The sequence below is a fragment of the Gasterosteus aculeatus genome, chromosome 9 (assembly GCF_964276395.1).
Source record: "Gasterosteus aculeatus chromosome 9, fGasAcu3.hap1.1, whole genome shotgun sequence".
NCBI lineage: Eukaryota > Metazoa > Chordata > Actinopteri > Perciformes > Gasterosteidae > Gasterosteus > Gasterosteus aculeatus.
The window spans coordinates 6,520,165-6,544,706 of NC_135696.1; the positions used below are offsets into that span (position 1 = coordinate 6,520,165).

General features: G+C 44.7%; 2 protein-coding genes across 2 annotated transcripts; both read right to left on the reverse strand.

Moving 5' to 3' along the window:
* Positions 1–62: 62 nt before the first annotated feature.
* On the reverse strand, positions 63–2,228 carry LOC120824843 (guanine nucleotide-binding protein G(I)/G(S)/G(O) subunit gamma-10). The gene is made up of 3 exons (XM_040185944.2): positions 1,999–2,228; positions 1,354–1,480; positions 63–1,048 (listed from the first exon to the last, which is right to left on the reverse strand). The coding sequence occupies exons 1-2, from the start codon at positions 2,086–2,088 to the stop codon at positions 1,355–1,357; spliced, it is 216 nt and encodes a 71-aa protein (XP_040041878.1). The 5' UTR covers positions 2,089–2,228; the 3' UTR covers positions 63–1,048; position 1,354.
* A 1,602-nt stretch (positions 2,229–3,830) lies between these two features.
* LOC120824751 (scavenger receptor cysteine-rich domain-containing protein DMBT1) lies at positions 3,831–18,535 on the reverse strand. The gene is made up of 16 exons (XM_078079998.1): positions 18,291–18,535; positions 17,978–18,063; positions 17,079–17,450; positions 15,930–16,244; positions 15,220–15,606; positions 14,718–15,032; positions 12,349–12,765; positions 11,661–12,073; positions 7,410–7,427; positions 7,216–7,244; positions 7,042–7,127; positions 6,151–6,465; positions 5,725–5,808; positions 5,226–5,540; positions 4,476–4,892; positions 3,831–4,289 (listed from the first exon to the last, which is right to left on the reverse strand). Exons 1-16 carry the CDS (start codon positions 18,521–18,523, stop codon positions 3,973–3,975), a joined length of 4,119 nt encoding a protein of 1,372 aa, XP_077936124.1. The 5' UTR covers positions 18,524–18,535; the 3' UTR covers positions 3,831–3,972.
* Between the last annotated feature and the right edge of the window lie 6,007 nt (positions 18,536–24,542).

Sequence of the window (24,542 nt, forward strand, 5' to 3'; positions counted from 1 at the left end):
CCCCCCCAATCTTTTAAAAAAAGAGTGATATTTAAAAGAAAAAAGCACGTATAGCAATTAACCAGTGTTCAGAAAAGTAGTTTATTGTTTAAAAAGGTTACCTGAAGTAGCAAAGTTAGGAAGAAAAAGGCTAACAGTAGTACACGTTTTGGTTGATTGGAATATGATTCCAATGTGGAAAACAATTAACGCAACAAGTCAATGGAGCATCATTCATTCAACAGAAATAATAATCGGTTTTGATAAGATATATTCAAAACTTGCTGTTTGGCCATTTCAGTATCTAAAGTAATACACATTAAATGACTCACTATCCAACAGTGTAAGGCCTTGGTGTGTTTCAAAGACAGGAACTTTTAGGCTGGCAAACCTTAACAGGCTGTTAACTATATACAGAGAAAAAGACTGAAACAATGGACAATCACATGCCCTGCACTGATGTGGTTAAAGTCTGTACCATATCACTGTACCTTCAAATAGTAGTAACACCGTTACCATTGCCACAAATGCATGGATGGTTTAAGATACCTATAAATGTAGCTCAAAAGCTACCAGTATGCATGTTGGCCACATAGACAGTTAATGTTTTGTAAAGACACACAATATAATAAGGGTGTGTATGAATATATGTGTGTACGTATATATACATACATACATGCACACACATAAATAGAAAATGTTCTGATTCTTAAGCATCTGGTTTAAATTAATGTTTGACTTTGCCAATAATGTGGGCTGAATTTCACTGACATCAATGGGTCAGCAAATTTAAACCGGAAACGTTAATCAGGTAAATGGCTTAATCATTAGTCAAGTTAAGAGTCAATAATTACATTTTTTTTAAAGTTGAGTTTGGCCCTGTATTAATGTAACAGATGGGAGTTATGGATCTATTAAATTTGGCAAACGAGTGGGTGTCATCACTCTCCTGAGCCCATCGGTCCTGTGATGCATCATCCCAAGAAGAGCCGCTGGTCGATCTGCAGCAACATCAGGTTCAAGTGAAGACGGCTAAATCCACGGTCCAGTTCAAAGACCTTTCGGTCTGCTGTAGACAAACGGATACAATTGCAAAACATTTACCACCTTTTAAGACGATGCCCATTCAGGGTTGATGCTTAATGTAGTCGATTTGAGTGACAAATTCCTCCGTTGCTGCTATAGTTCATAGCTGTATTGTTCTTTCTGCATTCCGCACAAGCAGGCAGGCGCACATTCAAAATGCTTAATTTTTCAGTGAAATAATCATTAGCCCCAAAGTTGAGTGCGGCGAGTTAGTTAAATTCAACGTAAACTTATTGTGAAGATGTAATCTTCCCTCTGCAGCGTAGACGAAGGGACCAGCAGGCCTACCTCAGAACAGGGAGCAGGACTTTGGGGGTCTGAAGGGATTATCGCTGGAGGGCACCCCTACCAAGAGGGGGTCCTTGGAGGCATTCTGCTGACAGAAGTTCCTCAACTCAGCAGCGGCCTGGGACACCTGCGGAGCCAGACACACGGTGACGGAAACAACAATAACAACAAGTCTGTCACAGTTGTAATGCTGCGGGACTCCCGCTGCTCAAATGTCTCTCGTTTACATACACGGACCTAAAAAAAAAAAAAAGGCACATTTTTTGCATATTATTTGCAAGCAACGGGACCAACCACGGACGGGTGTGTCACCCGTGTAACATTTCGAGCGATACTGGTCACCCGTTGCCCTTAAGATAACAACAACAACACACAGAAACTTCGATAAACGTGTCACTTCCTCTCGACACTTTTGACACTTTAAAGTGGCGACGCTTCCCACAAAAAAAACAAAAACCCAACAACAACAACTGACGCAAACTCTCCGCCGTAACGACGCGGATAGAGCCGGTGGTACCCGGGTTTTAGTCGCGTCTCTCGGCGCGTAACTTGTAAAGAGTCCGGTCTGTGTCATTTCGGCAACAGTTCGTCTCCGCCATTCAACGGCGAGCGCAGTCTTCCGTGTTTGTGTTGAGGGTTGCGTACCTTGATCCTGCGGATACTGGCCTCTAACCGGAGCTGCTTCACGGCCCTTTGGGCGATAATTAAGTTGTTGCTGGCGTTGTTGTTGGACATGGCGACGGCTGTCGGCTGAGTCGAGGGCTGAGGGCTACCGGGTCTGCGCTGCAACCACCACCGAGCGGAAATTAGCCCCAACTGCTGTAAAACCTGAACCCGAAAACGTTGGTCATCGGATGCCCCGCCCTCATCTGTGCCAGTGGGCCGTTCTATTGGGCGCTTGGCATGTCAATCAAATCTATTAAACGCCCACCTGCATACAAAGGCCATTATTATGAGTTTCCTAGAGAGCAGAGCCATGTGTACTGTGACCTTCAGCTGCAAGGTGACCAACCTCAACACAGTCGGTGATCACCACTATATTGACCTTAATGCAGTTTAGGAATATTTTGAATAAAACATATTCTCCTGATTAAGGTTTGGGTAATGTCTGAGCCCATGGTCTTCAAAAAGGAATCGCAGATTTTAGGTTATACTTCAACTTTTGAACGTGGAAAGTATGTCAGATAGTCTCTGAGTTCTTCTGAGGCTACTAGTTAGGAATGGTTTCATGGCTGTCAATGTCCCACTCAAACACAAAGAAACACCTCATGGCGTTGCCGCAGGAAAAGTCAGGGTGTCACTAAAGTTATCATTATTCATCCTCTGACAGTGCTATATGTAAATTCATCATAGTAGTTTACTATTTTCAGTCTGGACCAAAGTCAGTTGGGACTACATTTTACTTTAATTTGTTCACTACTGCATATTCCAAGTAAGTTTTGAAAAAGTAAAACACAAAATGACTAAATTACATTATACCACACACAAAGACAGTTTACACTATTGTACAAAAGAGATGTAATTTGGTCCAAAGAATAATTCATGCGTTTGTGTAAAGACACAAATCTTGTCACAAAGTGGATCACAAACAAATGCAAAACATTTTTATAAGAAAGAGTAGCATGCATAAAGCATACAGCACACATTTATTACATTCATTCATTTACACTTCTTTATGAATGGTTCCAAACCACTCCATTGTTCATGGTTACATCCAAGTAATGAGATGAGTGGAGTTGCTCCATCAAAGAATAATTCCCGTTCTGTGGAGACTGAAAGAGAAACAGCACATAGCAAAGTAGTTGCATACACTCAGTTTGTCATTCAAGTTTCCTAATAAAGGTTGTGTTTCAACCAATGAGAGCATTTGGGGGCGGGCCAAAGAATCCTGCTAACTAGCGGGGGTAAAAGTGGTAAAAAGTAGCAACACTCACATGGACATTTCATTTAAAATCCCTTCCAGATAAATTGATTGACTGCATGTCTTGAAAGGAACAAATATGCACTACACAGACTTCCCCGCACAGTTAAACGCAGATATGACCTTAGTGCTTGACCACCTCACTCTAACAGGGACACTCACTACTGAACAAGGATTATTGCTAAATGAGTTATTAATTTATTTAGACAGAACGTTGACCGATACACCATTTATGCCGCTCCCTGATCAAAAACACATGTTTATGCTATAAAGAGATTCATTAACGTTAACCTGGCTATTTCAATGTCATTGGGTGCGAAGGGGAACGTTTTTCTATAACAATCTAGATTAAACAGTAATGCCCTGGCTGTGGAAGATAGCTTTGGTTTAAAAAAAGTGTATTCATGTGTATTTTTAATTTGTATTATTTAAATAAGTTCATTCATTTAAGTTGAGAATTAAAAGGCATATTTTCACTGCTACAGTGTAAAGGTTATACTGCCGTTAACAAAGTTAAACAATAAACAGTTGTAACAAATAACAGCATGCAATACACTAATTTTGCGTGCTTTATTGAATTTTGCAAATTACAATGCGATAAATTACAACCAATCACCAAATGATTGCGATTAAAACATTTTGATCATGGGCAAGTACTAAAAAAAAGGTAAAAAATCTGAAATAATTTTTTGACAATTTCATTCACAAAGGACGCCGGCGTCTTCAGCATGCTGACAGTTATGGACCCCAAATCCTGGATGTCTGCAGTCAGTTATTGATGATTCATTTCCAGAACAACTGACATCATCCAACCAGATGGGTCCACTTCCTTGTCCGAAAGCTGTACTTACTACAGCGGAACGAGCAGCGCCACAGCCCAGCTGTCTACACACCACGTCGGCGTCCATCAGGTCCCAGCCGTCGTCACACACTGTCCCCCACTGGGCATCGTGGTACACCTCCACTCTGCCAGAGCAGCGGTTGTCAGAGTTGACCAGCCTCACCGGTGAACCGGCTAACAGAGAAACATACAACGCAAAGTTGTTGACAGTGAGACATGAAAGATGGACCTCGTCAATAAGAGGACATCTTTGAAAAACACCACAGCAGCCTTCTCTTTAAAATGATGAAATGTTACACCATAAACATCCTCCCACACAAACGGACTTCATTGCCTTTGGCTGTACAAAAACGTATTTACCTTCACAGACGACACCAGCATCCTCGTGGTGACGACAGTTGTGAGTTCCAAACCCTATGTGAACGCACTCGCTGAGCTTTGATTCGCTGCCTCTGCAGACGAGATCGTCCAACCAGATGGGACCTGTGCCTTGTCCAAAGTGTGCAGCTTGTGGAGCTGACAGGACCCTGCCACAGCCCAGCTGCCTGCACACCACTTCAGCATCCAGCAGGTCCCAGTGGTCGTCGCACACCGCCCCCCACTGTCCACTGTGGAAGATCTCCACTCTGCCAGAGCAGGAGCTGTTTCCTCCATCGGCCAGGCGGACCTCCCCCTCAACTGCTGTGCTGTTGCCTGCAGCTGGTGTGCTGGTGATTATAGGTGGAGCCTCAGTGGTGGTGAAGTGCGCTGTGGTTGGTTCAGGTGAAGTTGGCAAAACTGAAAGGTTGGTTGTGAAAAAGGAAATGAAAGATCAAAGAACCTTCTGTGAGCATTCGATTCAACAATAAGAATCTTGACTCTTCTAAACCATTGAGTGTGATGGGTTAGATGAGATGAATGACTTTGTTGTTGCAGTGTAACGATGTTTAAAAGATATCTAAAGGGAAAGATAAAATGTCTTCAAATCAAAGTGTGAGAAAAAGATGAGATGGTTGTCGGTGTATACCAGATGACACCAATACGAGCCTCTTCATTCACCTTAATATCAGTATGTTACTTTTAATGTATGAAAGTATGTTAAAACATTTCAAAATATAAAAGAACAATTACATTCACAGATGACGCCGGCGTCTTCAGCATGCTGACAGTTATGGACCCCAAATCCTGGATGTCTGCAGTCACTTATTGATGATTCATTTCCAGAACAACTGACATCATCCAACCAGATGGGTCCACTTCCTTGTCCGAAAGCTGTACTTACTACAGCGGAACGAGCAGCGCCACAGCCCAGCTGTCTACACACCACGTCGGCGTCCATCAGGTCCCAGCCGTCGTCACACACTGTCCCCCACTGGGCATCGTGGTACACCTCCACTCTGCCAGAGCAGCGGTTGTCAGAGTTGACCAGCCTCACCGGTGAACCGGCTAACAGAAAAACATACAACACAATGTTATTGACAGTGAGACATGAAAGATGGACCTCGTAAAGAAGAGGACATCTTTGAAAAACAGCAAAGCAGCCTTCTCTTTAAAATGATGAAATGTTACACCATAAACATCCTCGCTCCATCGGCCAGGCGGACCTCCCTCTCAGCCACTGTGTTGTTACCTGCTGCTGGTGTGCTGGTGATTATAGGTGGATCCTCAGTCGTGGTGAAGTGCGCTGTTGTAGGTTCAGGTGAAGTTGGCAAAACTGAAGGGTTTGTTTTAAAAATAAAAAAGTGAAAGATGAGATAATTTTTTGGCCAATCTTTTTTTAACAACAACAACAACAACAATCTTGACTCTCATAAACCATTCAGCGTGATGGGTTAGATGCGATGAATGACTTTGTTGGTACAGTGTAAAGATGTTAAGACAAAGATATAATGTCACCAAATCAAAGGGTGAAAGAAAGATGAGATAGTTATCAGTGTACACCAGATGACACCAATGCAAGACTCACCATTCACCTTAACCTCATAATGTCACTTTTAATTGACAGAGATATGATAAAAGGTCAAAATGACAAAATATTTTTAAAAAGGACACTTACATTGACAGATGACACCGGCGTCTTCACCGTGCTGACAGTTATGGACCCCAAATCCTGGATGTCTGCAGTCACTTATTGATGATTCATATCCAGAACAACTGACATGGTCCAACCAGATGGGTCCACTTCCTTGTCCAAAAGCTGTACTTACTACAGCAGAACGAGCAGCACCACAGCCCAGCTGTCTACACACCACGTCGGCGTCCATCAGGTCCCAGCCGTCGTCACACACTGTCCCCCACTGGGCATCGTGGTACACCTCCACTCTGCCAGAGCAGCGGTTGTCAGAGTTGACCAGCCTCACCGGTGAACCAGCTAAAAGAGAAACATACAACACAATGTTGTCATAGTACTGTGAAAGTTTTCAAAAATGTTCCTGGTAAAATAAAATGCCAGCAGAGAAATATGGTAAAACAATCGAGATGATTTTGTGACCAATCAGGAAAACAACAAGAATCCTGACTCTTCTAAATTACTTAAATTGATGGATTAGACTATTTTGTTAAAGTGTAAGAACGTTTAAATTATGAATATCGTCATAATATGCAAGGTTGCATGTAGAGAGCGTGAAAGTATATTTGGACATAGTAGTATCCAGCATATGATGTAATCGCGCTGTCATAAAATATGGTCTCTAAATATTTAATATTTAGGTTGATTTAATTAGTATTAGTGTGTCAGTTAATTATTGAGATAGGAATATACAGTATAGTGATGGTACCAAATATGTTTCATCTTAAATGTACTCTGCAAGCTCCATCTAAAGACAAATGTCTGGGTGCAATTGTTTGGTGTTTACATTCTTTTAAATCCTCAAAACGATCGATTTTTGATTTATCTTTTTGAGAAATGAGATACACAATTATTTTGTATCATAATGTATTGGTTTACCTGAAGTGCTTCTTCCCAAAATCAGCAAAATACAGGGAAACAAAAAGCTCCCAGGCACCCCCATGATGAGCCACCACACAAATGTGCTGAAAAAAACAACAGACATCTTATAACCACATTTTGAAAGGATACCGCCGTGCATAGAGGTCACTACGGTGCAAGTCTTGTACTTACCTTCGAGAGAGTGTGTGGTAAAGCAGGAGCTGGGGAAAATATAAAAAGTAGAAATTTCCCTCTGATTAAGAGTGTGACAGTTTATAGTCCTGTTAAGAACTGTTAAGTATCAAGCTCATTAGAGAAACACAAATTGACAGCAGTGATTTATATGACATCTGTTGTAAGAATTCTCTATCAGCATCTAAGCTCACCTTTGGGTCCTGGAGAGATTGTAGAAATAAAGATTTTTATGACCAAGATTCTTGCAAGAAGAGCTGCAGAGTCCACAAAGTCACAAAGAGTTTGAGGAGCAAGCACACTGATGGACTAGGTTGAACTTCTCCTTATATGCTACCACAAAAGGCTCCTGGGGTTTTCCCTTTCTATAAAACACAAAGGAAGGGAAACATGAAATTTCCTCCTGAGTAATCTTTTCTTAAAGAAGTATTTCCTTATTAACTGTAAGTCAATTAATAACCACAGAATTCTTGTGTAAACTTCGTGTTAACGTTATATGTGTTAATGATTTTAAAAGTGCACTGACAGAGAGAAGTATGGAGAAGCTTTCTTCTCATCTCATCTCTAACTGCTTATCTGGGGTCGGGTCACGGGGCCACAGTTTCAGCAAGTTTTCAGACCCCAAACTTTCCCCGGCTCACATCTACCTGCTTTGACTGGACAATCCCTCGGGGACGTCCTTACCAGATTCCCAGACCAAAACAGCTGGAAGGGGCTTCCAGCGGCTCTGCTCCGAGCTCCTCAAGGATGGCTGAGCTTCTCACCCTCATCAGGAAACACATTTCAGCCGCTTGTATCCGTGACCCAGGTATTTTGGTCATGACTCATCCTTCAAGGCCAAAGGTGAGGGAAACCACTCTGCCGAGCACCCGAACTCAGCTCTCGCTTTTAGGCATAAAAGGATTGGATGGGCCCAAGAAGGGACCCTGGACATGAAGAGTCACTCTGGAGGACCCTGGAGGACGCTCTTGAAGTCATTTTAGTAAGCCGGCCCTAATATCACAGTTAATCACAGTTCATTCATGATTTATCAATGGGGAGGAGGTGTGGGGCAATTACTTCTTCACACAGAGGCCAGGTAGGTTTGGATATTTATTTTGCATGCATTTTGTATTTACTCAGGTTATCTTTGTCTAATGTAAAACTGTGTTTGATGATCTGAAACATTTAAGTGTGACAAATATCCAAATCAATAAGAAACCAGGAAGGGGGAAATACATTTTCCTGGCACTGTATTTGAGATGGGATTACACAAAAAACCCAGCAAGACTTTGGCGGCTTGCCATAAGCGGGCTGTGGGGCACAGCCCCACCTTTTACCCTCCTGAAGCACCAAATATTCCTTGCTTATCCGTGGATGGATCACACTGATTTACGTGACATGATGCTGGGACCAATCAGATGACTTCTAGGTAACACAAACATGGTCCAATTCACATTTTACTTGGAAAAAATACTTGTATACATGTAACAAAGCATGGTGCTTTTCGTAAAAAAATGTAGCGCAATCAGTAATCGTGATCAATTATAATAATGTATTCAACATCAAAAAAAGCGAAAGTGAATGTCCATTAAGATAGATAAATAAATAATGATAGTGGCACAAGCATTGTGTTTGCTCTGGTCCGTTCATTATTGAGTAAATTTAGATTTGGTCCCTTAAACATCCCCCTCAGCTGTGTGTAAAACCCATTATGCTGCAACAACCTGAGTGGTTATATTATTATATTAATTTGACTTTTTTATGTAAGTCTTACGGAAAGTTTTCTTTATCTTGTGTCACGGTGTGGTTCACTTCCTGTTATATTTTGTAATTTTCTGCCACTTGTGTCCCCGGGTAACTTCACTTCCTGCCTTGTCCCGTCATCCCCTGTGATCGTCTTAATAGTTTCCACCTGTGTCCAATCACCTGCACCTCCCTTGTGTATTTAAGCCGTGTGTCTCTTGTGTCACTTGTCGCGTCATTGTCTTTCGCCACGCTTGTCCTTGTCTTTCGTCTTGGATCTCTGTAGTTTCATGCCTGTGTGTTTTTGCCCCTTGGCCTTTTGGATTTTTTGACCTTTGACTATTAAAGTCCTTTTGTTCCTGCAAGTCTGCATTTTGAGTCCTGCCTTCCACCCCCAACCCTGACATCTTGTTGTTTATTCTGCATTCTGTTCATATACAAACAATAGGCCGCAACAGAGTTTCGCACTTTATGAATAGTTCTAAACCACTCCATTGTTCATGGTTACATCTAACTAATGAGATGAGTGGAGTTGCTCACATCAAAGAATAATTCCTGTTCTGTGGAGACTGAAAGAGAAACAGCACATAGCAAAGTAGTTGCATACAGTTAGTTTGTCATTCAAGTTTCCTAAAAAAGGTTTTTTCACATTCTCTATCTGGTCCACAGGAAATAGGTGCAATCCAATGAAAGTAATCAGGTACATCAAGTTTGAGCTTGAGCTTGCCACCTGTCTAGAAATGGCACATGGAATCTTCCACTGGTATTCATACGTAGCGGTGTTTGGGCTGAAGTGCACCACGGAATGACCGCTCAGCAGTGTCCGAATGACTAAGGCCGTCTGGGGTTCAACAGAAGCCAATACCTAACGAGTACATCATGTCTGTGCCCATTAGCTTTGTGGGAAATTACAGTGATAATAAAAATGATTGTTTAACCAAGATGGTACAGCTGTCATCTGAATAAACCCATTTCAATGGCCAAAAACTATAATACGACAGATCTTATCTCACTAACTAAAACTGATAATTTAAACTCAGATAAATGGGATCCACAAGATCAAAGTACATTTGACTTCGTTGCAGTACTACTTTATGCACTAAATATTAGCAGTAAAAAATGCTGAACATCAGCTCCATCACCAAGAAGGCTCAGCAGAGGTTGTTCTTCCTGAGGCAGCTGAAGACATTCAACCTGCCAAAGACGATGATGGTGCACTTCTACACGGCCATCATCGAGTCCATCCTCTGCTCCTCCATCACCGTCTGGTACGCTGCAGCCACAGCCAAGGACAAGGGCAGGCTGCAGCGTGTCATCCGCTCTGCAGAGAGGGTGATCGGCTGCAATCTGCCGTCCCTGCAGGACTTGTTCGCTTCCAGGTCTCTGAAGCGTGCTAAAAAGATCGTGGCCGACCCCTCTCACCCCAGACAAAAACTGTTTGTGGCCCTTCCATCTGGCAGGAGGCTGAGGTCCATCAGGACTAAGACCTCCTGCCACACGAACAGTTTCTTCCCGTCGGCAGTCGGGCTCATCAACAGAGCCCGGTTCCCCACTGACTGACTATAACATTCCACCGGTCACTCCCCTCCACACTGCACATGCCACTTTAACTGCAATTCATCACTTGTCGTCACTCGTCACTTTGTTACTTGTTCGTTAGTGCACTTTATGCTTAATATTTTTCTTTTTAACTTTTTTAATATTTAAAATGTTTAACTTTATTCCCTTGTTTTATACTAACTCATAGCCTTATTCTACTAACCTATTGCATTAGCATTTCATTTTACTTTATTTTATTACTTGTGAGCTGCTGTCTTGTCTGTCTACTGTCGCGCACTAACCGCCAAGACAAATTCCTTGTATGTTTGGCATATTTTGGTAAATAAATGTTTCCTGATTCCTGATAGTTGTGGTTTTCAAACAGAGGAGGACTTAACATATTTATACTAGGACTGGGCACGTTATTGCGATAATGCATTCATTAATTAACATTTTATCGTTCGTTAACACAGTTATTTAAAAAAAGTTATTATGTTGAAACATCATCTTGTGTTTCAACCAATGAGAGCATTTGGGGGCGGGCCAAAGAATCCTGCTAACTAGCAGGGGTAAAAGTGGACATGTCATTTAAAATCCCTTCCAGAGGAATTGATTGATTGCATTTTTTGAAAGGAACAAACATACACTACACAGACTTCCCCGCACAGTTAAAAAATTTAAAGGCATATTTTAACCGCTACTGTGTAAAGGGAATACTGCGGTTAACAAAGTTAAACAATAAACAGTCGTAACAAATAACAGCATGCAATACACTAGTTTTGCGTGCTTTATTGAATTTTTGCAAATTACAATGCGATAAATCACAACCAATCACCAAATGATTGCAATTAAAACATTTTGATCATGGGCAAAAAAAGGTAAAAAATCAGAAATCATTTTTTGACCGTTCAATTTTATAACAAGACTTATGACTCTTCTAAACCATTTAATTGGATGGATGGATTAGATGAGAGAAATTACTTTGTGGTTACAACGTAAAGACTAAATTTGGAATTAAAGAGGAAGATAGAGAAAGGTCCCGAAATAAACGTACAATAGAAAGGAGTTGCTTATCAGTGTATACCAGAGGACAGCAATACGAGGCTCTCCATAAACCTTGTTACTTTTAATGTGTGAAAGTATGATAAAACATTTCAAAATATGAAAGGACAATTTCATTCACAGATGACACCGACGTCTTTAGCGTGCCAACAGTTATGGACCCCAAATCCTGGATGTCTGCAGTAAGTTATTGATGATTCATTTCCAGAACAATTGACATCATCCAACCAGATGGGTCCACTTCCTTGTCCGAAAGCTGTACTTACTACAGCTGAAAGAGCAGCGCCACAGCCCAGCTGTCTACACACCACGTCGGCGTCCCTCAGGTCCCAGCCGTCGTCACACACTGTCCCCCACTGGGCATCGTGGTACACCTCCACTCTGCCAGAGCAGGAGCTGTTTCCTCCATCGGCCAGGCGGACCTCCCCCTCAACTGCTGTGCTGTTGCCTGCAGCTGGTGTGCTGGTGATTATAGGTGGAGCCTCAGTGGTGGTGAAGTGCGCTGTGGTTGGTTCAGGTGGAGTTGGAAAAACTGAAAGGTTGGTTGTGAAAAATAAAATAAAAGTAAAAGATCCTTTTGTGACCATTCATTTCAACAATTAGAATCTTGACTCTACAAGGGATGGGTTAAATGAGATGAACTATTTTGTTTGTTACAGTGTAAAGATGTGTGACAGAATGATAGTCATCAGTGTACACCAGATTACACCAATCCAAGACTCTCCATAAACGTTAATCTCAGTATGTCACTTTTAATTGACAGAGATATAAGATAAGGTTGCAAAATATTTTTTTTAAAACACTTACCCTCACAGACGACACCAGCATCCTCGCCGTGATGACAGTCGTGAGTTCCAAACCCTATGTGAACGCAGTCGCTCAGCTTTGATTCGCTGCCTCTGCAGAAGACATCGTCCAACCAGATGGGACCTGTGCCTTGTCCAAAGTGTCCAACTTGTGGAGCTGACAGGACCCTGCCACAGCCCAGCTGCCTGCACACCACCTCAGCATCCATCAGGTCCCAGTGGTCGTCGCACACCGCCCCCCACTGTCCACTGTGGAAGATCTCCACTCTGCCAGAGCAGGAGCTGTCTCCTCCATCGGTCAGGCGAACCTCCCCCTCCACTGCTGTGCTGTTGACTGCTGATGTTGCGCCGGTGATTATAGGTGGAGCCTCAGTGGTGGTGAAGTGCGCTGTGGTTGGTTCAGGTGAAGTTGGCGAAACTGAAAGGTTTGTTGTAAAAAAATAAATTAAAAAAATAGAAAATGGGAGATGATTTTGTGAGCATTCATTTCGAAAATAAGAATCTTGACTCTTCTAAACAACTTAGAGTGATACAATGACTGACTTTGTTGTTAGTGTAAAGACTTTTTAATGAGAACTAAAAAAAAAGGTAAATCGTTATCAAATCAAAGTATGAGAGAAAGATGAGTTAGTTATCAGTTTTGGGCTCCCATATAAAACCAAGTCTGACTTTTGAAGCAGTTTTCTGCTGCAGGACATAAAACCCCCGAAAGGAATCTGCCTTTCTGTCTTGTGGGATTTCAGTCGCGCAAGGTCAGTCGCGGAAAGTCACTGCGATCCTTCTTAGGTTTCTGTGGGTATTACAGACACTTCAAAGCGAAATACTCCTCCATATTTAGGCCCCTCACAAAGGGCTATGCGCCTAATCAGCCTGGAAAGAAGCAGGTCATGGACAAGACCAAGACCTACTCTAAAGTTTCAGAACCATTCAATGACCGATGGGACCAATCCTGCACGGACGCTTTCAATCGCATCATTCAATGTCTGATTAATGCCCCGGTGTTGGCTTTTGCCGATGCCAACAAGCCCTATGTTTTACATACTGATGCAAGTTTCAAAGGGATTGGTGCGGTACTTTACCAGGAACACCCAGAAGGGCTAAGGCCCGTGGCCTTTACTCAGCCAAAAGTTGAGCTCTGCAGAACAGCGATATCCAGTACTGTGTGTAATCAGTTAGAGTTCCTTGCGCTAAAGTGGGCTGTAGTGGACAAGTTTCACGTCTACCTTTACGGAGCCAGGTTTTCTGTACGCACAGATAATAATCCGTTGACCTATGCACTTACCACGGCTAAACTCAATGCGACGGGTCATCGTTGGCTTGCAGCCATGCCACCTATGATTTTGATGCATCAGTATAGGCCTGGTAAAGCAAACATAGATGCTGACTTGTTGTCCTGCAACATACCTGAGGATGTAGAGGATAGAGAATGGGATAGCCTGTCCCCGAACGTGGTGAAGGCCATATGTCAAGGGGTGCAAGTGGAAGAAGAACCTGACACATCTCAGAGACGTGTGGAACCATTAGGAGACACACCAGGCGGTAATCCTGAGGTGTATGCCTTTCAGTCACAGTTACACTTGAGCAACTTTCAAAAGCAGATTAAATGGCTGCTAAGAAGAGAGATACAGTGGTTAGACCAGTGATTGAGGCTGTGAAACAGAGTTTGGCCTAGTGGCAACGACTTAAACCCTGAGGTGCTGCTGATGAAGAGGGAAGTTGGCAGACTGATGAGGGATGGACTTCCTTTCCGAGCAAGCAAGAAAGCTGTAGAGGAGACACTGCAGCTGGTGCTGCCCTCCCAGCTCAGAGAAGTGGTGTTGTACAGTATCTCTTCAGGACGACCTGGTGTGTATTGACTTTTTGTCAATGGAACCTGATTCCAGAGGCATTAGTAACGTCCTGGTGGTAACAGACCATTTTACCGAATACGCTCAAGCCTTCCCTGTGAGGAATCAGAAAGCCCTGATGGTCGCACAGATCCTTGTCGAAAAAGTATTTCGTACACTATGGTTTTACCTGCAAGGATTCATTCTGATCAGGGAAGAGATTTTGAGTCGAGACTGATCAAAGAGATGCTGACAACTTTGGGAATATGGAAATCACGAACGACTCCGTATCATCCCCAAAGAGATCCACAGCTGTAGCTTTTCAACCGTACACTGCTATCCATGCTGGCAATATTGGGACAAGAGAAGAAGAGATCCTGAAGTCAGGATGTAGCCTCATTAGTGCATGCATACAACAGCACGAAGAGTGACGCAACCGGATGGTCTCCTCACTACTTAATGTTCGGTAGGGAAGCAAACACTACCAGTAGACCTGTGTTTCAACACAACTAACACAAGTTGGAAAATATAAAAGGACACTTACATCCACAAATGACGCCGGCGTCTTCAGCATGCTGACAGTTATGGACCCCAAATCCTGGATGTCTGCAGTCAGTTATTGATGATTCATTTCCAGAACAACTGACATCATCCAACCAGATGGGCCCGCTTCCTTGTCCCTGAGCTGCATTTGTTAAAGCGGAACGAGCAGCGCCACAGCCCAGCTGTCTACACACCACGTCGGCGTCCATCAGGTCCCAGCCGTCGTCACACACTGTCCCCCACTGGGCATCGTGGTACACCTCCACTCTGCCAGAGCAGCGGTTGTCAGAGTTGACCAGCCTCACCGGTGAACCGGCTAACAGAAAAATCATACAATGCAATGTTGTTGACAGTGAGACATGAAAGATGGACCTTGTAAAGAAGAGGACATCTTTGAAAAACACCACAGCAGCCTTCTCTTTAAAATGATGAAATGTTACACCATAAACATCCTCCCACACAAACAGATTTCATTACCTTTGGCTGTACAAAAGTGTATTTACCTTCACAGACGACACCAGCATCCTCGCCGTGATGACAGTCGTGAGTTCCAAACCCTATGTGAACGCAGTCGCTCAGCTTTGATTCGCTGCCTCTGCAGAAGACATCGTCCAACCAGATGGGACCTGTGCCTTGTCCAAAGTGTGCAACTTGTGGAGCTGACAGGACCCTGCCACAGCCCAGCTGCCTGCACACCACTTCAGCATCCATCAGGTCCCAGTGGTCGTCGCACACCGCCCCCCACTGTCCACTGTGGAAGATCTCCACTCTGCCAGAGCAGGAGCTGTTTCCTCCATCGGCCAGGCGGACCTCCCCCTCAACTGCTGTGCTGTTGCCTGCAGCTGGTGTGCTGGTGATTATAGGTGGAGCCTCAGTGGTGGTGAAGTGCGCTGAAAAAACAAAGATGGGAGATGATTTTGTGAGCATTCATTTCAACAATAACAATGTTGACTCTTCTAAACCACTTAGAGTGATGTGTTAGATGAGATGAATGACTTTGTTGGTACAGTGTAAAGAGGTTTAAATTAGAACTAGAGACAAAGATATAATGTCACCAAATCAAAGGGTGAAAGAAAGATGATAGTTATCAGTGAACACCAGATGACACCAATACAAGACTTACCATTCACCTTCATCTCATAATGTCACTTTTAATTGACAGAGATATGATAAAAGGTCAAAATGACAAAATATTAAAAAAAAGGACAATTACAATCGCAGATGACGCCGGCGTCTTCACCGTGCTGACAGTTATGGACCCCAAATCCTGGATGTCTGCAGTCACTTATTGATGATTCATTTCCAGAACAACTGACATGGTCCAACCAGATGGGTCCACTTCCTTGTCCAAAAGCTGTACTTACTACAGCAGAACGAGCAGCACCACAGCCCAGCTGTCTACACACCACGTCGGCGTCCATCAGGTCCCAGCCGTCGTCACACACTGTCCCCCACTGGGCATCGTGGTACACCTCCACTCTGCCAGAGCAGTGGTTGTCAGAGTTGACCAGCCTCACCGGTGAACCGGCTAACAGAAAAACATACAATGCAATGTTGTTGACAGTGAAATTTTCAAAAAGGGTCATGGTAAAAAAAAAACAGTTGAACATGCCCAGACGGACCTCCCCCTCAACTGCTGTGCTGTTGTCTGCAGCTGACACTTTTAATTGACAGAGAGCAAAACACTCAACAAGATCACGACTCTTTGCTGTCCTTGCTCCGAAATGGTGGAACGAGCTCTCTGAAGACATCAGGACCACAGAGAGCCCTCACATCTTCCGCCGCAAACTAAAGACACACAAGCTCTTCAGACTCTACCTCGACTAAAAGACTAACAAATTGTAGCACTTAAATTGTACTTATAACGCCACTCATCTATAGCAAATAGTAAATTGGCTTATTTGAGGAAATTGCACTTTCTTGTTTCTTGCTCTTCTGAGTTTGTACCCCTGTGGTTGAATGCACTTATTGTAAGTCGCTTTGGATAAAAGCATCAGCTAAATGAGATGTAATGTAATGTAAAAGCTGGTGTGCTGGTGATTATAGGTGGAGCCTCAGTGGTGGTGGAGTGCGCTGTTCAGGTGGAGTTGGAAAAACTGAAAAATTGGTTGTTAAAAAAAAAAGATGAAAGATCCTTTCATGCAAATTAATTTCAACAATTAGAATGTTGACTCTTATAAACCAACATAGAGTGATGGGTTGGATGAGATTAATCACTTTGTTGTTAGTGTAAAGTTGTTTGAATGAGAACTAAAAAGAAAGATATATGGTCACCAAATCAAAGTGGGAGAGAAAGATGATAGTCATCAGTGAATCATTTTGCAACCATAAAAGGTTGCAAAATATTAAAAAAAACACCTACCTTCACAGACGACACCAGCATCCTCGTGGTGACCACAGTCGTGAGTTCCAAACCCTCTGTGACTGCACTCGCTGAGCTTTGATTCGCTGCCTCTGCAGACGAGATCGTCCAACCAGATGGGACCTGTGCCTTGTCCAAAGTGTGCAGCTTGTGGCGCTGACAGGACCCTGCCACAGCCCAGCTGCCTGCACACCACCTGAGCATCCAGCAGGTCCCAGTGGTCGTCGCACACCGCCCCCCACTGTCCACTGTGGAAGATCTCCACTCTGCCAGAGCAGGAGCTGTCTCCTCCATCGGCCAGGCGGACCTCCCCCTCATCTGCTGTGCTGTTGCCTGCAGCTGGTGAGCTTGTGATTATGGTGGTGAAGTGCACTAAAAAAAAAGAGGGGAGATCATTTTGTGAGCATGACACCAATACAAGACTCGCCATTCACCTTCATCTCATAATGTCACTTTTAATTGACAGATTTATGATAAAAGTTCAAAAATTACAGAAAAACAAACACAACTTTGTGATTGTGGGGAAGTTTTCCAAAAGGTTCATGGTAAAAAAAAAACATGCCAGCAGAGAAAAAGGTAACACAATCGAGATGATTTTGTGACTAAACAACAAGAATCCTGACTCTTCGAAAACACTAGATTAGACTCTTCAGTGTAAAAATGTTTAAATGATCAATACAATATGCAAGGTTGCATGTAAAGCTTCACAAGTTCCTAGACATAGTAGTGTAGAGCATTTGATTTAATGGTAGTGTCATAAGGAATAGGAATATACAAGTCAAATTTCTGGGTGCAATTGATCATGTTTACATTCATTAAGATCCTCAAAACAATCACTTTACCTTTTTGGAAAATAAGATAGCACAATTATTATGTATCATAATGACAATATGGTTTACCTGAAGTGCTTCTTCTCAGAATCAGCAAAATACAGGGCAACAAAAAGCTCCCAGGCCCCCCCATTATGAGCCACCACACAAATGCGCTGAAAAAAACAACAGACATCTTCAAACCACATTTTTAAAAGACGCCGCCATGGCCAACTGGGAAAAATATAAAAAGTAGAAATTTTCCTGAGAGTATGAGTGTGACATTACAATAGTCCTGTTAAGGACTGTTAAGTATCAAGCATATCATTAGTGAAACACAAATTGACAGCAGTGATTCATATGACATCTGTGGTAAGAATGCTCTATCATTGTCTAAACTCACCTTTGGGTCCCCCGTAGAAAGAGATTTTTATTTCTTTTCGCAAGAAAAGTCCACAAAGTCAAAGAGTTTGAGGAGCAAGCACACTGATGGACTAAGTTGATCAACTCCTTATATGCTACTACAAAAGGCTCTTGGGGTTTTGGATATCTATAAAACACAAAGGAGAGAACTTGAAACCAGTGGAGTAATCTTATTTCCGCAAAAAGATATGTGTCAATTACTTTCTTTCTCATTTGCTCTTGAATTTCTTTAGAAATGATGATATTTTAGCCTACTTTTCATAGTCAAACAGGTTCTATTCACGTGATTTCAAAGGGCTGGCAATAAAGACACCAGGGAGGGGGAAATACATTTTCCCGGAACTGTATTCAAGATGAGAGTACACAAAAAATCCAGTAAGACTTTTGTCTATGGAGGCTTGCCATATGTAGGTCGCAGGCCCCGCCTTTAACCTCCTCTCGAGGCACCAACAATGCTTTGCTTATCCATGGATCATTCACTCTTAATATCCGTTGTTATAGGAGCTCAGTCAACCTTTGTTGACCTACTGAGGTGTCTCTACCTCCGGGATAGAGACACCTGTGTGACGCACGTTAATGAGACCTCTGCATGTTGCTGTTTGAAACATCGTTGTGTAAGAATACGTGTTCAAGATTTGGAGCCTGGTCGGGGTTATCAAAAATTCAGCCGAATGACTTCTCTCGTTCTGGAAAATTTATTTGTCAGATCACAGGTCAAGTATCAGCGCTGCGTTTGCAAAGGCAGGAGCAGTTCAGGCAGCACACAGGCCGGAAGAACAACTAACTAACATCAGCAAGAACATCATGTTTTATAACCCTTGAAAGACAGAGAAGGAAATATTTCTATTGGCCCTAAACTGGCGTAGAGGAGGACCTTCCACCTCCCGCATCTAAGATCCGGTCACATCCAATGTCCAGACTCCTGACTTAACGTAAACATCGTAAACAGAGTGTGTCTGTTGAATAGTGTTGGTGTGTCTCTAACCCCCCTTTGGCTGGTAAATCTTCTAGTTGACCCGCAGACCTTACATTCCTCAGCCAGGACACAAACTGACTCCCCATCCTGTCAGACTCGTGTCTGCCTGCTTGGCAGATCCTGCTTCCCCCTTACCTAACTCTTAAATCAAGACAAGACAGCAAACCCCCAACTAAGCCCATGAAAATAACTTTTGATTATCAATTCCCCCTTTTTACATAATTCATTATGTAAACCAAAAAAAATCAAAAGAAACCACCAATCTAAACGCTAAATATCTATATCAGTGAATACGGGTGAATGCAGCAGTCATGGAAATCCCTAAACAGTACAAAAAATCTAAACCGAGTATAATAGACACAGAATACATCCTAGCCTAGAAATATCACACCATCTACGTGTATGCATCCACTATATATGATGTGTGCAACAGTTAGCAGATCACGCGGACAGGAATGTTGAACCTAAAAGGATTTCTTCTTCAGGTCCCTCGAAGTCGGTTCTTACCATACCTATCTCCTCCGGCCCTAACAATTGGATCCTCTCATGTAACAAAGCCATCTGGTATGGCAGGGGTATTTTAGCATCTATTGCAGAGGTGATGCGTCGGAGACATAGTTGTCTGATAAAGGGGATGCAGCAGCATCCACAAAAACCACTATTGGTTAGCGATTACTAAGGTCAGAAAAACTGACAGTAAGAAGCCCTTCCATTGTCCAAAGTATTTACCAAACCAATTACCGACGGTGCCGTCTATACCAGAGTGTTCAGCTAATTCAACAGACATGGCTCTTAGTCCGTGTAATGGTCTAGTAAAGGATCCGTCTGGGTGTTATTGGGGATAAAAGTGCAGCACGCTTGGCCAAACATCGCACACACTCCTCCTTTCTCAGCTAATAACATATCCAAAGCCATCCGGTCCTGGTAAGTCATCAATGAGGTGGCCGATAGTTGGCTGTGCACCCCTTCCAGAGCATCTCTTGTCATATCGGTGAGCCGCTGGATATTGAAATGTACATAATTTAGTCGATCCACATTTTTGTTTACAGTTATAAAAAGGGAGCAATGATTCCCATCCGGCCGCTATCTGATCCGTTAACTTGTATTGATCAGGTACCCCTCTCGGCACACTATCACACAGTGCGTGGTTACTTCTGCAACATTGTATGGACCTTCCTAGCGGGGATCAGTCCAACTGAATCTGGCTACTTTACGTAGTACCCAGTCATCCACCTCCACTGGTGCACCCTCTCCTTCTTCTTCAGAAAGGATCTCTGTCACCTGTTGAGAGATACTCATCACAGTATTATTACACATTCTCATATAGTAAGATATTTCCACATGTTGGTACTGCAATGGGCTGACAGTGGTAGGCAAAGTGGTTGTTAACGGACAAGGCATCTTTCTTCCCGTTCATACCTCATGGGGGCTTATCCCTAACTTAGAGTTAGGACATGATCTTATCCCATACAGCACTATTGGCAGGGCTGCCACCCACGTCAGCTTCGTTTCAGCACAGACTTTAGCCAAACCTTCTTTCTGTTAGCTCTCTCAACTAGCCCTTGAGACTGAGGATGATAAACTGCCCCAAATTTATGCTTGATCCCAAACGTTTTCTCTATTTCTTGTAGTTCAGCGTTCGAGAAGTGTGAACCATTATCCGATCGTATGACTTCTGGAATTCCAAATCTGGGTATTAGTTCTCTGGTCAGCCATTTTACTACGTCTGCTGCTCTTTCTGATTTTGTGGGGATCGTCTCCACCCACCTAGAAAAAGGATCAACGCATACCAACAAATACCTCTTGCCCTCAACTCGATTCTTCATTCCCATGTCTGTGAAGTCAATTACCACCTCTTTCCATGGTGCCATAGGGGCAGGGAAACTTCCAAGTCCAGCCTTCAGTGTTAATCTCCACTTTTATTGCTCTTCAGCCCAAAAGCAAAGCAGAGGGTGGGAGACATGTCTGTTACTTGCAGATACAACTCAGCTCATGCTCAGTTTGATCCAATCCATTCATTCATTACTGATAGATCACCAAGCTCTCATGGTTAGCGTATCCAAATGTAAGGGTGTACTACTTGTTGAACATTACAGGATGACCGTCTGTAACAAGTTTCCATATTTCATGTACTGGTGCTATAAATGTTCCTTTGATCAGACATTTGCTTCCATCATCAAGATACTGTATCAAGTGTATCGTGCACTATACACTCAATAGCAGCACTCAACAATTTACCGCCCATCTCTGAATTTAGGAGAAAACTCGAAAAACTACAAACATTAATCCAAAAAATGGACAATATATACAACAACTCTCCTAATTCCTTATCACCTTCATTCCTCATTTAAATCTTACACAACCTTATCTCTTAATTTTCAATGACTGATTGTCTTGCCGTGGAAAGTGTGAACGCGTTTGACTGTAAGAACGCAACTATTCCATGCGATGTGTGCACAACAGTCTGGTGTTCCATTGTTATATGGGCCGTTTCAATCAACGCTCTTCCAATAGCAGCTACGTTTCTGACACACGAGGGATGCCCTATTTCCACGTTATCCAGCTTACCACTATAGTACATCAAAACCTTACGATCTGTGTTACCCTCCCCCTTCTGAAACAGAACGGAATTCACAAATCCGTTCTTTTCATCAACATCCAGATGGAAGGGTCTCGAGTAGTCAGGGGGGCGCAACGTGGCTGCGCTGGCCATGGCCTGCTTGGTGGCAATAAATGCAGTCTCCGCCTCCCGGGTCCACACCAAAGGCTTTGAGTAGTTTTATAGCCTGCACCCAATATTAGCGCCCTCAAGGGAGCCACCTGCACCGAGAAATCAGGTATAATATTCTAGCTCCATGTTACAAGTCCTAAGAATTTCATCATTTCTCTAACCGTCGTGGGCCGAGGATGTTGCAAAATGGACGACTTCTGTGTGTCAGCCATAGCTTGCCCTGATGGTGACACAATTCTCCACAGAAAATTCACCTTCTGTCTCCCAATCTGCAATTTCGATTTAGACACTTTGAAGCCGTTTTCCTGTAACCACTGCAGAACCGTTCTGGTAGACATAATTGTTTCTGAACTAGTCCCTGCTAGCAGGATGTCATCCACATATTGTAGTAAAACAACTCCTTCTGGTAGTTCCAACTCGGCCAAAATGGTCTCCAGAACATGGTTAAAAATCGATGGTGAGTCCACATAACCCTGTGGTAACCGCGTATATGTATATTGGCGCCCCTCATACGTAAACGCAAACATTTGTCTCGAGCGCACAGCTAGAGGGACACAGAAAAAAGCATTCGCCAGGTCAATGCAGGTGAACCATCTTTTATCAGGGCCTATTGCATTTAACATTGTATAAGGATTTGGGGTGTCATAGTGAGTTGGTACTACAACTTTGTTGACGAGCCTCAAATCATGCACCATTCTATAGTCAGGCTTTCCGGGTTTAGGGACCGTGTCAGGGTGTGAGGTTGGAAGGCAGGACTCAAACGCAGACTTGCGGCAAACAAAAGACTTTAATAGTCACAAGGATCAAAAAACACCGGAACTGGGGGCAAACGCACACAGGCAAGAGACTACGACGATCCAAGACGAAAGACATGCGTGGCGAAAGACAATGACGCGACCAGTGACACAAGAGACACATGGCTTAAATACACAAGGGAGGTGCAGGTGATTGGACACAGGTGGAAACTATTAGACGAACACAGGGGATGACGAGACAAGGCAGGAAGTGAAGTTACCCGGGGACACGAGTGGCAGAAAACTACAAAATAAGACAGGAAGTGAACCACACCGTGACAGTACCCCCCCCTTAAGGGCCGAATTCCAGACGGCCAACACTAGAGCGAACAAGGGGTGGGTGGGGAGGGAAACCAGAGACGTTGGTCGGACCACCCTGGAAACTCTGGCGGGCGGCCTGGCGGGCGGCCCGACCGGCGGGGAGCCTCTGGGGGTCGGCCCGGCGGGCGGCCAGACGAGCGGGGAGCCTCTGGGGGTCGGCCCGGCGGGCGGTCACCAATCCGGCTCCGGAGCGGCGACTGCAGGGCACGGAACGTCTCTAGAATGGCAGACTCTGAGACACGGGAAACGTCTGGGGTAGTCGTCGTCGGCAGCTCTGGGACACGGGAAACGTCCGGGTTAGTAGTCGTCGTCGGCAGCTCGGGGACACCGGAAACGTCCGGGTTAGTAGTCGTCGTCGGCTCGGGGACACGGGAAACGTCCGGGTTAGTAGTCGGCGGCGGCGGCTCGGGGACACGGAACACCTCCGCAGTGAGGTCCAGCTCGGGGACACGGAACACCTCCGCAGTGAGGTCCGGCTCGTGGACACGGAACACCTCCGCAGTGAGGTCCGGCTCGTGGACACGGAACACCTCCGCAGTGAGGTCCGGCTCGTGGACACGGAACACCTCCGCAGTGAGGTCCGGCTCGGGGACACGGAACACCTCCGCAGTGAGGTCCGGCTCGGGGACACGGAACACCTCCGCAGTGAGGTCCGGCTCGGGGACACGGAACACCTCCGCAGTGAGGTCCGGCTCGGGGACACGGAACACCTCCGCAGTCTGCTCCGGCTCGGGGACACGGAACACCTCCGCAGTCTGCTCCGGCTCGGGGACACGGAACACCTCCGCAGTCTGCTCCGGCTCGGGGACACGGAACACCTCCGCAGTCTGCTCCGGCTCGGGGACACGGAACACCTCCGCAGTCTGCTCCGGCTCGGGGACACGGAACACCTCCGCAGTCGGCTCCGGCTCGGGGACACGGAACACCTCCGTAGTCGGCTCCGGCTCGGGGACACGGAACACCTCCGTAGTCGGCTCCGGCTCGGGGACACGGAACACCTCCGTAGTCGGCTCCGGCTCGGGGACACGGAACACCTCCGTAGTCGGCTCCGGCTCGGGGACACGGAACACCTCCGTAGTCGGCTCCGGCTCGGGGACACGGAACACCTCCGTAGTCGGCTCCGGCTCGGGGACACGGAACACCTCCGTAGTCGGCTCCGGCTCGGGGACACGGAACACCTCCGTAGTCGGCTCCGGCTCGGGGACACGGAACACCTCCGCAGTCTGCTCCGCCTCGGGGACACGGAACACCTCCGCAATCGGCGGCGGCTCAGCCCCCCCCATAACCCACCCCGTAGCCCCCCCCTCAAGGGCCGGATCCCAGACGGCCCTCAAATCACCAACGGGAGGGTGGGAGAGGACCATGGGATGGGAGGGAGGGAGCCTGAGTCTCGGAGCGGGGACTGGGGGC

Bases quoted from the DNA above. Each gene is read 5' to 3' on its own strand.
- LOC120824843 (XM_040185944.2), bottom strand. From the start codon at position 2,088: ATGTCCAACAACAACGCCAGCAACAACTTAATTATCGCCCAAAGGGCC. The intron at 1,481-1,998 runs GTACGCAACCCT...CTGGCTCCGCAG, and splicing joins CCAGTATCCGCAGGATCAAG to GTGTCCCAGGCCGCTGCTGA.
- LOC120824751 (XM_078079998.1), bottom strand. From the start codon at position 18,523: ATGAGAAAGAAAGTAATTGACACATATCTTTTTGCGGAAATAAGATTA. The intron at 17,451-17,977 runs GTAAACCATATT...CTTTTTTTTTAG, and splicing joins TCTGAGAAGAAGCACTTCAG to TGCACTTCACCACCATAATC. The intron at 4,290-4,475 runs GTAAATACGTTT...TTTCTCTGTTAG, and splicing joins TGCTGGTGTCGTCTGTGAAG to CCGGTTCACCGGTGAGGCTG.